At 42.2% G+C, this 15609-nt stretch overlaps 1 protein-coding gene across 1 annotated transcript; it reads right to left on the reverse strand.

Annotated features, from left to right (window-relative positions):
• Positions 1-6842: 6842 nt before the first annotated feature.
• Positions 6843-13873, reverse strand: GABPB2 (GA binding protein transcription factor subunit beta 2). The gene is made up of 9 exons (XM_053474439.1): positions 13769-13873; positions 13074-13241; positions 12480-12674; positions 11476-11594; positions 10639-10742; positions 9462-9647; positions 9010-9122; positions 7391-7669; positions 6843-6914 (listed from the first exon to the last, which is right to left on the reverse strand). Exons 1-9 carry the CDS (start codon positions 13871-13873, stop codon positions 6843-6845), a joined length of 1341 nt encoding a protein of 446 aa, XP_053330414.1.
• Between the last annotated feature and the right edge of the window lie 1736 nt (positions 13874-15609).

Here is a 15609-nt window from a genome sequence, read left to right on the forward strand (position 1 = left end):
ACGCCACACTGCCCTCCCCACATATGCCTTATATACTGTATATGCTGTATACCCCCAGATATGTCACTTCACTGCCCCCAGGATTTAGATTCCCCTAAATTAACCCTAAACTCCCCATTAACCATAACTGCCCCTAAATCAACCCTTAACACCCCCTTAACCACAGCATCCCCTAAATTAACCCTAAAGACCCCATCAACCACAGCATCCCCTAAATTAACCCTAAACACACCATTAACCACAACTGCCTCAAATTAACCCCAAACACCCCATTAACCACAGCTGCTCCTAAATTAACCCTAAACACCCTATTAACATAACTGCCCCTAAATTAACCCTAAACACCCAATTAACCCTAAACACCCCTAAATTAACCCTAAACACCCCACTAACCATAACTGCCCCTAAATTAACCCCCACCTCCCCTAACTTTCAGTAGCCCAAATATATATATATATATATATATATATATATATATTACATATTACATATATATATATATACACTAGGGCTGCAACTAACGATTATTTTAATAATCGATTAGTTGGCCGATTATTTTTTCGATTAATCGATTAATCGGATAAAAAAAATGAATGTAAATTTTTCATTTATTTAAAATAATTTACTAAACAAATGATGTTAAATACAAACAGCAGAATAAAAAAACTTTGATAATACATTTCTTGTCTTTATTTCCCAACCAGCCCCCCAATATATGCACATTTGAGCCCAGGCTTGCTACGCTGCCTCCCAGACATGCCATGCTGCCCCCCCACATATGCCACGCTGCCTACCACAGCACTCCACGCTGCCTCCCACATCTGCCACTCCACGCTGCCTCCCACATCTGCCACTCCACGCTCCCTCCCACATCTGCCACTCCACGCTGCCTCCCACATCTGCCACTCCACGCTGCCTCCCACATATGCCACTCCACGCTGCCTCCCACATCTGCCACGCCACGCTGCCTCCCACATCTGCCACTCCACTCTACCCCCCACATGCCACTGTGCTGATACGCCTTATACCCCCTGAAACACCACTCCATCCTCCCCAGACATGCCACCCTGCCCTCCCCACATATGCCACGCCATGCTGCCTCCCACATCTGTCACTCCACAATGCCTCCCACATCTGCCACTCCACGCTGCCTCCCACATCTGCCACTGTGCCTGATACGCCTTATATCCCCACTCCATCCTCCCCAGACATGCCACCCTGCCTCCCAGACATGCCACTTCTCTACCCCCAGATATGCCACTCTACCCCCAGATATGCCTTATACACCCTGATACACCACTCCGTCCTCCCCAGACATGCCACACTGCCCTCCCCACATATGCCTTATATACCGTATATGCCTTATACCCCCAGATATGTCACTTCACTGCCCCCAGGATTTAGATTCCCCTAAATTAACCCTAAACTCCCCATTAACCATAACTGCCCCTAAATCAACCCTTAACACCCCCTTAACCACAGCATCCCCTAAATTAACCCTAAAGACCCCATCAACCACAGCATCCCCTAAATTAACCCTAAACACACCATTAACCACAACTGCCTCAAATTAACCCCAAACACCCCATTAACCACAGCTGCTCCTAAATTAACCCTAAACACCCTATTAACATAACTGCCCCTAAATTAACCCTAAACACCCAATTAACCCTAAACACCCCTAAATTAACCCTAAACACCCCACTAACCATAACTGCCCCTAAATTAACCCCCACCTCCCCTAACTTTCAGTAGCCCAAATATATATATATATATATATATATATATTACATATTACATATATATATATACACTAGGGCTGCAACTAACGATTATTTTAATAATCGATTAGTTGGCCGATTATTTTTTCGATTAATCGATTAATCGGATAAAAAAAATGAATGTAAATTTTTCATTTATTTAAAATAATTTACTAAACAAATGATGTTAAATACAAACAGCAGAATAAAAAAACTTTGATAATACATTTCTTGTCTTTATTTCCCAACCAGCCCCCCAATATATGCACATTTGAGCCCAGGCTTGCTACGCTGCCTCCCAGACATGCCATGCTGCCCCCCCACATATGCCACGCTGCCTACCACAGCACTCCACGCTGCCTCCCACATCTGCCACTCCACGCTGCCTCCCACATATACCACTCCACGCTGCCTCCCACATCTGCCACTCCACGCTGCCTCCCACATATACCACTCCACGCTGCCTCCCACATCTGCCACTCCACGCTGCCTCCCACATCTGCCACGCCACGCTGCCTCCCACATCTGCCACTCCACGCTGCCTCCCACATCTGCCACTCCACTCTACCCCCCACATGCCACTGTGCCTGATACGCCTTATACCCCCTGAAACACCACTCCATCCTCCCCAGACATGCCACCCTGCCCTCCCCACATATGCCACGCCATGCTGCCTCCCACATCTGCCACTCCACAATGCCTCCCACATATGCCACGCTGCCTCCCACATATGCCACTGTGCCTGATACGCCTTATATCCCCACTTCATCCTCCCCAGACATGCCACCCTGCCTCCCAGACATGCCACTTCTCTACCCCCAGATATGCCACTCTACCCCCAGATATGCCTTATACACCCTGATACACCACTCCGTCCTCCCCAGACATGCCACACTGCCCTCCCCACATATGCCTTATCTGGGGGTATAAGGCATATACAGTATATATATCACTTCACTGCCCCCAGGATATAGATTCCCCTAAATTAACCCTAAACTCCTCATTAACCATAACTGCCCCTAAATTAACCCTTAACACCCCTTAACCACAGCATCCCCTAAATTAACCCTAAAGACCCCATCAACCACAGCATCCCCTAAATTAACCCTAAACACACCATTAACCACAACTGCCTCAAATTAACCCCAAACACCCCATTAACCACAGCTGCTCCTAAATTAACCCTAAACACCCTATTAACATAACTGCCCCTAAATTAACCCTAAACACCCAATTAACCCTAAACACCCCTAAATTAACCCTAAACACCCCACTAACCATAACTGCCCCTAAATTAACCCCCACCTCCCCTAACTTTCAGTAGCCCAAATATATATATATATACACATATACTTACAGTTAGATGAGTGTCACAGCCATGTGGTTCTGGCCTGGAGAAGGAAGGGGCGGGGCCAGTTGTCACAGTGATTACAGGGAGGGGGAGTAAGTAGGAGCTGCTGCTGTGAGACGGTGAGTCAGACTAAACGGATTATATAATGAGGAGGATTTTTCAGAGCGTTTGCTCTGAAAAAACCCTCATTTTATAATCGATAATAATCGATTCAACTAATCGATAATGAAATTCGTTGCCAACGAATTTCATAATCGATTATTATCGATTTTATCGATTAGTTGTTGCAGCTCTAATATACACACACATACACATTATATATATATATATATATATACATATACTTACAGTTAGATGAGTGTCACAGCCATGTGGTTCTGGCCTGGAGAAGGAAGGGGCGGGGCCAGTTGTCACAGTGATTACAGGGAGGGGGAGTAAGTAGGAGCTGCTGCTGTGAGACGGTGAGTCAGACTAAACGGATTATATAATGAGGGGGATTTTTCAGAGCGTTTGCTCTGAAAAAACCCTCATTTTATAATCGATAATAATCGATTCAACTAATCGATAATGAAATTCGTTGCCAACGAATTTCATTATCGATTATTATCGATTTTATCGATTAGTTGTTGCAGCCCTAGTAAAAAGTAACAGTATAAGCAGCCAATCAGGAAGAACAGCACAAGCGCATGCTGAAATATGAGTTCTAAGCACAAGAGACTTGTGTTAGCGGGAAAAATGTTTGGAAAAAAATAACAATAATATTCACTGTTTTTGCACTGTTGAACGTATTTTTTATGGTGATATGCAACCTTTTATTATAGAGTATACCTGAATAATTATCAAAGATCTGATACAAACAAAAAGAGCACCTAGAATAAGTTGTTTGCCCCAGCATCGGAATGTGGATTTTATTATCTCTGCTCAATAAACTGTATTACGAGAAAGGCTTAATGTCATTACAGCTTTTCCCAGCACAGTCATGGAACATCCATCATATCGCCGGCATAATGACATCCGTACGCAGGATTGGGGTTTTACAACAAACACAGAGAATACCGCGTTCAGAACTGGATTTTGTAAAGGAATGAAAAGACTGCATGACAAGTGCATCAGGTGTTTGGATTTGGAGAATAAAAAATTGTATTTATGAAAAAAATCTTATTCTTTCTTCTTTATTAATTTGCAAACAATCTGGAATCAGATAAACGATCTGAAGCTGAAAGCACAATTTCTCCTATTTTTGTCCATTCACCAGAATAAAACACAATACAGAAGTGATATATGGGCAATGCAAGTGCAGATATACCACATGCCTGCCTTTTCAAGTCTTTATATCATATTTTAAGAGATCTCCCCCCAGAAAAATTGAATAAAAGAACCTCAGCATGCACTGTCAAGACATAACACCTTTCTGCCCTTTGGTTTCAGTGGCCTGGCTTTTGACCATGCAGGAAGTCCATATTTCATTAGTCTTTGGTTTTCTTTGGTTTCAGTTGTTTGGGTTTTGACTGCGCAGGTAAGACGATACTTCTTGGGTCATTTCACGAGACGCCACATCCCTCAAATGCAAATCGACATCTGTAGAGGGTCTTCATGCCTTCTGCTATTCCAGCACCTTCACTTAGGATGATCCACAAATCGGCCCACTTTCCATTATTATTATTATTATTATCTGTAGTCATTCTTCTAAATCAACCTTAACATTCTGGCCTGATTCTGACGAGGTACCGAAACTCCTTGTTGTCTTCTACTTAGTCTTCCTCCCTAGTAAAATGGTTCATTTCCAGGCTTCATTTTAATTTCTTAGCTAACTTTCATGTTGACATCAAGTCTCAACAAAACCTCCCTGGACATCCGACTGTAGACCGAAAACAATCACTCTATATCTCACTTAATAATCAGGGTGACGCTCTTGGTTACTCCGGTTCCTTAACTTTTGCCTATCTGAAGTAAAATAACCACCAACGTGACCACTGTCTTGCGCAACGAGGCAACAACAGCAATCTGCACACATTGTAAGCTTTGAAATATTGATTCTGATATAAAATGTGCAAATTATTTATTACAATAAAGGATTTACAAACAAGAGGAAAAAAAAAGCACAGAAATCAATAAACATTAAAAGAATATGAGGTGGTGGGCAGATGTGACACAATGAAGTTACTCGCATTAAATGCATTAATAATAAAGCAAGTTGCTGGTTTTCGGCTGATGGTTTTTTCCACCTCAGCACATTTTACCGTGAAGGAGGAATAAAAATTCACGTTTTTTTAAAAAGAGAAAGCGCAGAGGAGGCATTTCTCTACTGGAAAAATCCAACACACCGGAGTTCTGCACCCAAACCCTGGACGTGATCCATGAACTTTACCCCGCCGAGCGCTATCCGAAAACTCCATCCCTTCACTGGCCCACAGCTTCTAAACGCTGCACTAACTGTGTTTCACTGCAATGATTCGTTTCAGTAACATTAAAAACCTTCATTCCGAAAGACTACATCCAAGGGCAAAATAGCAAACACCTTTATTGAAATACAAAATTTCAACTTGCAAAATGCAAAATATGAAATATAACCACATTAAAAAACAGTTATTAAAACAGGTTTTACAAAAATACTTCAGAATGTTTTCATTTTAACAATTTGTCACAGAACGTAACAACAAGAGTGCATTCAGGAAAACGGGAATAGTTTTTCTGTGCCCAAAGATACCTATCAGGGCAGAAAGCACTTTAGTGAACTCTTTGGCCAACTCCCTCCATTATAATCCATACAGACAACAGGCATACTAAAAAATATAAAAATCACATTCAAACAGCTGCACGCGACGCCAACAAACAACTGAAATCAGCAAAAACCACATGCTTTCATTTAAATAAAGCATTTACCTATCTTGGTCCTGCTCCATAACTCTTAGAAATGCCCAGATCTGCCTAATCGTGCCCTTTCCCTCGGAAACATAAGGGGAGGATTAACAGTTTTACTCAGAAGCACTCTGCGCAGTAAGGTAAGGAACTGTTAAAGGAACATATATGTTAAAATACATATATGTTCCTTTACCACTGCTTCCCTCTCCCTTTCAAATATCTATAATTGGAGATCATCAGACAAACAAGTAACCAACAGCAAGAAAATAAAGCATAATACAGGCTTCTGGGTGAGAAGGAAATAAAAGGCTTGACTCCTCTTTGTAAAAAAATAAAATAACGTTTTTTCAATGTACAAAAGAGGATGAAAAATCAGAGGGGGGTTAATTAGCGCGTACGCTAGCTGTGCCATCAAACAATGAGTTTGGAAAAATTAAATCTCAACTAAGCTAGCACATCACATAGAATGATATGCAATTTAGGGCTTTTTTTTTTTTGCAGGTTATATTTGAATCGCTGTGCAACCTATATTGTTATCAAAAGTCTGTCTACCATATAAAAAAAACAATAAAATAAATCACAGATCACAAAAATATGTTAAAAAAATTATTAAAACAAAAAGAAGTTTATAAATTTACTTGAAATGCGATATGCTCAAAAGACTTGGCACTCGATGGAGCCAAAGTCGGGTCTTTTAAATTACAGAAAATGCCAGAAACGTTACTTTTATCTCCTCTGTGATGGATTTTGCGTAACGTTTTTCTGAGAAACAAATGTAGGCCTTGCAGATTGTTGTATAATTCACCGCAGTCTAGTATTAACATGTGGTGCTGCGGCAACCCATTGAAGAGTTAAAAGATTGCACAACTTTAAACGTACAAATACGCCAGAAGTCTTCCAATTTTGCTAACGTCTGCACTAACATCAAACTTACTGGAATACTGAAAACGGCAAACCACAGGAATTACTTATCAAAAAATAAGAGCGCACATTAAAGGTGGTATCAGGGTGGTATCTCTCCCAATTATATCTCCTTTGTTTAGTGATTATCTCTGCGGTCTTTGCACACTTTAGAAGTGAAGGCCAACAGGACAGGCACTCGTGTAAAGTTCAACATTATCAGCAACTTATTGAATTTGCAACCATTCATCCTTTCAGGCACATCTTTGGTTTTTAGTGATTGCACACAAAAAACCACAATTCCAACAAAGTAAACGGGTTAATCCCTTAACATCCAAAGTGCTGCTGCCCATGTACTCTAATACAAAGCTCCCACCGTTTGCTGCCTGCTGTAATATGCTATATCCAAAGCATTGTTACACGCAGTCATCATACCCCGAGACTAATCATCCGCCAGGGAATAGATCACTGGGTAGTGGCCCCCTTTAGGATGTCACCAACTGGTCACACTGCTAACACTCTCCATGGGAACGTCACAGTGATATTCCACAGTTTCAACCTCGGTGACTTCTGTCGTCTCCAATTGCTCGCTGGAGACGATTACCACGCCACCCTCCTCCATCATCATTAAAGTGCTCCAATTCACATGTTGCACTGCTAAGCTCTCAAGTCTGACCCGATAACCCTCAGCCTCTTGTTCCTTGTCCATAAGCTGCTGCCGGTACTCTTGGGCTCTGCAGTTGGCTTCATGAAGCTTCTGCTGCAGTGCCTTTATGGCTTGGTCACCATTGCTGTCCTATAGGGTGGGATAAACGGAGATACAGCCAGACTGTAGGGTAAGAGTCCTTGGCCACTGCTTGGTATTAGAGGACACAAACGGCCAAAGCTACAAAAATATTGCATGTGAAGCAGGTCTCCCGGACGACGCGGTCAGATTTCCAACAACTAACCTTCACAATATTCTTCACCACTACAACTAAACTCCATGACAAACATGAAAACATGGATGCATACCCGCACCAAAGCAATTTCCACATGTTAAGCACACCTGTAAGCAACAAAAATATTAAGGCTGCTTTTGACAGACCCATTACATAGCATTACTACCTTAGAAATAAACCTTACACAAAAGCCTTCTAATGTTAACTGAAATCGCTGCAGAGTAACCCCAGGCTGTCCAGGCAGAAAATGATTCCTATTAAATAACAGACTTGTGCATTCTGATTGGTGCATATTTTAATTTTGTTAAATTTGCTCATTTGTATGAAAGTCTGAAAACAAAGATGGGATCCAACAAAACAAAGACAAAGGCGTAAGCTCTAAATTTTGGGTTGAATTTTTTTTTTCTCTCTCTCATACTCTCACTAACTTTCTATCGTCTCTGAAAACCGCTTCCAAGTCTCAGTCTTCTTTGCTGTAGGCCCGCTTCTCCAATGCTCTTCTTCTACTACTTCTCCACTGATCTATCTCCATTATCCCGGCCTCGTCCCAGTGCTTCTGCAACATTCCTCTGATTGAAGGATTGGGGAAGAAGCTGTCCCCAGCGTGAGCACAAAGGCTCCGTCCTGTTGCCAAAGTAGTCGGTAGAGGCGAGGACAATGCAGACAGAACAGTGGAGAAGAAGAGACGAAAATGCAGGAGATGCGGTTGTCAGGTAGGCGGGAGACATTGAGAGCGTGAGAGTGAGAGAGAGCGTGAGTGACAATCAATTCCATTTCCGAATGGAAAAAAAACCCCTCTGAATTTCATCCAACCAAACGGGAAGGAAATAACGTTTGTTGTCAAAAATTTGTCAAGAAAGGAAAATAAAAATTCATCCGTGTGCACAAGTCTGTTAAGTATGAGTTTGCCAGCTGGCTTGTGCCTCAAACCAAAGAAATTCTCAATATACATGAAAGAAACTCATGTGCTCAGAGCGGAATACTGATACTCATTTATACAATTGTTGCGGGGCACTGTGTGAAAACTTATTATAAAATCCGAAGCAAGCAGAGTGTAGATTTGTGGATGACACCATAGCGTAGGTAAGCAATATGTGTAAGCAGTATACGTTACTGTGTTATTGACCCCTGCCTCCATGTTATTCAGTGCCCCCCACCCCTGCTTAGTATTACACTGCCTGAGCAGGCTCTTTACCTGAGGCTCTGCTGTTTCGTCACTAATGGACTCAAGACGATACTTTTTGGCAGGAGGCATCTGTTCGGCAGCCACAGTTTCTTCTATGACATGATCCTCGGGCACGGCTATAACTACAAGAGGAAGCAAACAAAACAGAGTGAAACCTGAAGCAAATTAAAAAAAAAACTTTACAGAGCAGATTTGTCAGATTTCCGTAAATCTTTCTGTGAATTAGTTTACTTTTATATATACGTTCACTTTCTTTCCATTTCAAAGCAAGAATATTGGTTTTCTTTGGACGCAGCACAAGGAATGATCTTTACAAATGAATTGAAGTTATTGGTACATTTTGGGTTTTTTCTGTTCATTAGAAAATCCTCAAATCACCATTAAACATCTCAAATGAACTGCGGACAAACAACACAGAAAAGCGAGGACTTGCAGAGTAGGAGAGCCATATGACCCCATACCTTGGTGCCCATTCTGAATGGCCATCAGCAGTGGATGGTTGATGTGGCTGGTGGTAAGACCTCCTTGGAGGCCGTCTATTGGAATGGCATCTGCTATGATTGTTATAACTCTTTCATCTCCATTCTCCACATGTTCCTGGATGGACGCCAAAGCTGAAGCGGCCAAACTATCCTGATCGGCACAATCTGAAAGAATACTGAATGTTACACAAGGCCTTTGTATGCTCATCATTACAATTTGTCTCCATTGTTGGAAGCCATCTCACTGTTCTACATTATGCATCGTTCACATTTACTACTTGGCACTGGCTAAACAGTCATAAGAGTTCATCAGCAGGCATTTGCAACCTTCACATCCACCAGTTCCCCCATGTTGGTATCAGCTCATGCACTATGCGGTCTCACCGCTCAACACACACTGACTCGCCGCCATCTTATTCCATACTGATCTCCGTCATCACAGTCATCATAAAGCCCTGAGATTCTCGTACACATTGTGCATTATCTCTGGAAGCAATGTAACATCCTCATACATTAGTTATGCACATAGGCTAAGTTAATACAGGATGTGAAAAAAGAGGACCACCCAGCTGCATCTTACGACTTAATCCTAAATATCATAAGGCAAATCGAAAATGTCCAGTCCATCTCGTAATTCTATAGAAATGCTGTTCTTAAACTATAGATATCATTGAAAGCTAAAATAATTAAAGGGTAAAGGCAGCTGCCTTTTAACTTCGTTAACATTCCAGGAGGAAGGGAAATAGAGAGAATGAGGGCACGCGGATATCGGCTGCATGCAAAATAATGCTGCGGTGATAAAAAGTCTATAGTGGCGATGTGGGTTGAGTATAATTAGCTCACTTCCATTTCCCTGCATGTCATCGCACTGTGCTTAACGCTCTATAATTAGAACATGATGGGTTTTCTAAAATGCATGTACCTTATTTTTATCAAAACCACACGGTCCTAATTGAACTTTTCACTTCTTCACTATGGGCAAAAGTGACATCGTACAGCCCTTCTAGGCAATGGATTGGCATCAAAGCAAGAAAAGCCAGAATCCATGTTAAACCACACACTTTCATTTACTAGTTATTCAGTAAACACGTCCATCATGAAACCAGAGAAATTAAGGCTTCCGCTCCAACAGAGAAAGTTAATCTGCGTTACTCACGTGGGGCATTGTTAGAGGCCGAGACAGGAGAGGCGGCTTCTGCTATTGCTGCAAACGTGGCAAGGACTGAATCTGAGTTTGTGAAATGCGTATCACGACCACTGCTGATTCCTAGAGAAAGAAACAGGTGGATACAAACATCATGGTTCCAAACAAAGATAAAATACACATTAACTAACTCAAGTGTATAAGGGACTAATTAGATATTTGCATACTCATTCAGCCCTGTATCTATGAATATTCTTAACTATTCTACAATTTCATGGCATCTAACCATCAGGCTTGGTTGAAGACACTGCAAAGAATAAAGCTACAAAGACTGAAAAGGTGTGGGGGGGGGATATTTCCCTCTATTCTCTCTCTATCTCATCGGCTCTGTACAGCAACAAAAAGCACTAGATGGGTCCCTTTATCACAAGACGATAAAGGGACCCATCTAGTGCTTCTGCAGAGAACTGCAGGAGGAAAAGTCTAGAGAAAGTCTAGGTCAGTGTATAAAGCCAGACAAATATCTACGGTGCCATGCCTTCAAATGCATGAGCTGGAAAACGAGGTTTCTTTCTCCTGTTTTCCCCTCCTTTGCTGCTTCTACTGAAACAGGCAGTGTACTTAATTACACAGCTTTCACGGGCACTGTGGCGCATGTCAACTCAACTCACACACTCGTTTGCTAATCGCACACATGCGCCGATCTGTATAGGGTAATACACAATGAAGTTAGGGGCTGTCGTGTCTCAGCAGAGCCCATGACAGCATGTTCGCATGGCACGGTTCACAGCCCATTATAGTCAGTGGATGATTTCAGAAGTTGTACCTGCTGATGTTTCCACACGTGGCGCAGTCACAAAGTCAGATACACTCGTGAGATCGCTAGATGCCAAAACATATTCGGGTGATGACACAGAGGCTGCGTTTGAGTCGAATGACTCTCCCTGGATATCGCCCTGCATTGCTTCCTAGTGAGGAAAAGGAAAAAAGGCAACTGTGATATATTTGCAGTGTAAATCTAGATGCCATTTTACTTTTTAATGTAATTTCCGCCCCCAAATTAGCTGTTGGATAAACCTTGAATAATTACAAAGCTCCCCCGAAAAGTCCTATTGATTTTGCTTTTTCTTTTTTGGATAAAAAGGAGACAGAACATATATTTAATGTCTCCTGCAGTTCATATTATAGGAACCACAGAATCGGACACAAACACATACAGAAACAGAACATTATTATGGCTACATATTAGCATGGCTGATAGATCCAACTAGTTAGAGAGTCATCCGGGTATTTGGGGTAGATTCCAGAAGTGTCACAAGCTGGGAACAGCTGATTCGGGATGCACGGTTCACTGTGCTATTAGACCTCCATATGTGGTCCCCCCAAAGGTATCTGCCCCTTTCCCCATCCACCAGCAGATACATTCGGTCAAATGAATTTTCCATCACCTGTGCTGAATCTGCATGCAGAGAACAGTCTAGAACCCAGTGCGCTTGTGTAAAGTATTCCTACTTATTTTAACTGAAGCACTTTCCTGCCGCCGACCGCCTAGGCTGTCTATTAGTGACGGAGCATACTCCCATACTTAGGCAGCCAATCAGATGCAAGAGATTTCAGAGCATAGAGAAACAAGGATGATTCTGCAGCACAGCTATAATTTCTAAGAGTTATATATATATATATACATATATTTTATTTTTGAAGAATGAATATTAAACTACTTACTGAGGGTTAGGGTTCCCCAGAGTAATTTACTATTATGTGTTCTTCTATAGTAGGGGTGTCAAAGACATTAAACTATCCCCTTTAACAAAAGAAGGCCAAATTAATTATAATCTATTTAATTTAAATACCTGTATAATAATCATCAGCTCGTGGTTATTTTTATCCAGGGCGATATCGAAGGCGCTTTTATCAAATTTGCTGAGTGCATTGACGTCAGAGCCTCCTTTTATTAAAAGGTTTGCCACGTCCGTGTGATTATTTTCTGCTGCCCAGTGCAAAGCCGTCATCTTAAGCATATCTCTGGCGTTCACATTTGCACCATTCTGTTTTAAAATAAAGATAAAAAAAATAAGATTTCTCAAGCTACATTAGGGTTAAAAAAAATAAAGTCCACCAAGTTAAACATTTCTACGATATCCGTAATTGCATTAATGTAGGAGAAGGCAAACAAACCCCAAATCCTTTGGCACAAGCCACTTTTCACCAAAATGAGGAAATAATAATCTTGGAATTATACCTGGTCAATCAAATTTTAACTTGAAATGTGTACCCAATATACCCTTCCTTGGTGAAAAAAGGGAATTCATTTCATTCTTAAAAACCTTCAACTGCTTCATTGGTAGCCCACGCAAGAGCTTTAAGGGCATTACTGTAGAAGATGCCCTTCTCTATCTCCTCTTTCCTTCCTACAGTAAAGATATCTCCCCTCAACAACATTTTACCTGAACAAGCAGGTCCACAATATCCAGATGCCCGACTGTGGCTGCCATATGCAGAGGCGTCTTGTCTACCTTGGTTCGGGCATCTCGGCTGATACCTGCTTCCAGAAGCACTTTCACTGTGGCGTAGTGACCATTCTGAGCAGCCATATGAAGCGGAGATGTTCCGAGCTACAGATAAAGACACCAGCAGTTAGAAGGAAACAATTCCCAATATACATTTCAAGTCCTCAGTGTTGGTCTCATAATCAAGGATCATAATCACAGGTTATAGATGTATATGCTGGTGAGGTGACTGTTCCTCTGGGCCTAACAGCAGCTCCTGGTGATAAGAACAGGTTCTGGATATGGAGAACCCGCAGCGCGCATGCATGGCTTCTGCATATACAGTCTATCGCAATTTAAAAAACACTCCCATCCTTATTACAAGTACCTATAGAGATGCCAAACCAGGGGTTGCTGGAATTCAGTCTCTATAAACCTTTCTAAAGGTCTATCACCAGTCCAATGTCCTCTGAAAAAGGGACCTCAAAGGTCTTTTTATGGGGCACGAAATCCTGTATAAATTGGCCCATAAAATACTGTGAGCTGTAGGTCTGTGCTATAGATTAACACACATGATTCTGCATATATGCAATATATGCGTAATTTACACATGTCAAGTTGGTCTACGCGGTCTAAGCGTTCCCACTACGTACCCAGTCAGTAGTAAAAGGAGCCCTCTTGTGAATTAATAGCCTAACTTCTTCATCCTCTCCATTGCAGGCAGCTTCTAGCAGTCTCTTCCCGAGGTCCAGCTCCATCTGCCTGCGCAGAAAACATTATGATTAATAAGGAACGTTCCAGACGATAACCCTATTGCTAAAAGTGGTTACTAAATAAACTGCGTTTATTACATAAAATCTACACGTGATTAATACAACCTTAATAAATGACTAATTTCTTCTTACAATGCTTTTCAGGAGCTAAACACGGAGCAGAAGGAACTTTGCATCGGCTTCCATGGAGATTGCTCCACATTTAGTGTTTTTTTGGGATATATGACTTGTAGCGGTGTGATGATGGCACAGTGTGGATAATGTATAAAACGGACACCAGTTCAAACGGTTTTATTGCCCCCAATTATTCCAGTCAGGGTGAGGCTAGTTACCCCAATTATTCCAGTCAGGGTGAGGCTAGTTACCCCAACTATTCCAGTCAAAGTGGGGCTAGATACCCCCAATTATTCCAGTCAGTGTGAGGCTAGTTACCCCCAATTATTCCAGTCAGGGTTAAACTAGTTACCCCAATTATTCCAGTCAGGGTGAGGCTATTTTCCCCAATTATTTCAGTCAGGGTGAGGCTAGATACCCCAAATTATTCCAGTGAAATTGGGGCTAGATACGCCAAATTATTCCAGTCAGGGTGAGGCTAGTTACCCCAATTATTCCAGTCAGGGTGAGGCTAGTTAGTCCCAATTATTCCAGTGAGGGTGAGGCTAGTTAGTCCCAATTATTCCAGTCAGGGTGAGGCTAGATACCCCCAATTATTCCTGTCAGGGTGAGGCTAGATACCCCCAATTATTCCAGTCAGGGTTATACTAGTTAACCCAATTATTCCAGTCAGGATGAGGCTAGTTACCCCCAATTATTCCAGTGAAATTGGGTCTAGATACCCCAAATTATTCCAGTCAGGGTGAGGCTATTTACCCCCATTATTCCAGTCAGGTGTTAGATACCCCCAATTATTCCAGTCAGGGTGAGGCTAGATACCTCCAATTATTCCAGTCAGGGTGAGGCTAGCTACCTCCAATTATTCCAGTCAGGGTGAGGCTAGTTACTCCAATTATTCCAGTCAGGGTGAGGCTAGATACCCCCAATTATTCCAGTCAGGGTGAGGCTACATACCCTCAATTATTCCAGTCAGGTTGAGGCTAGTTACCCCAATTATTCCAGTAAGGGTGAGGCTAGGGGCCCACAATTATTCCAGTCAAAGTGGGGCTAGATACCCCCAATTATTCCAGTCAGGGTAAGGCTAGTTACCCCAATTATTCCGGTAAAAGTGGGGCTACATACCCCCCAATTATTCCAGTCAGGGTGATGCTAGTTACCAGTTAAGGTGAGGGTAGATACCCCAAGTTATTCCAGTCAAAGTGAGGTTATATACCATCCAATATTCCAAACTTCCGTTTGTATGGAGTTGCAAGAGACAGGGGGACATTTCCTAAGCAGCGCATTCATACTCATTCCCTGTCGGGTTTTGCGCCGGTTTCTATTGCCGTGAGATTCACATCACGCTACAGGGAGGCGGATTTAAATGATTATTTATTTACCAAACGTTCCCGTATGGCTACAGACTGCTGCCGCGTCCCGCCGGAGAGATAATCACTGGCCTGAACAGCACAGACTCACCGCCGAGCTATCTGCGCTTGCGCAGTGCCTGTCTGACAGCAGGCTGCAAGATCCCCTAGTAACAGGCTTCTGAATCTGAGTAGACAGAAGCCACGTGATTCTTAAAAAGACAATGCTGGAAAAAGTGTTTTTTTTTTTTTTAAAGAAAG

The sequence above is a fragment of the Spea bombifrons genome, chromosome 9 (assembly GCF_027358695.1).
Source record: "Spea bombifrons isolate aSpeBom1 chromosome 9, aSpeBom1.2.pri, whole genome shotgun sequence".
NCBI classification, from domain to species: Eukaryota; Metazoa; Chordata; class Amphibia; order Anura; family Pelobatidae; genus Spea; species Spea bombifrons.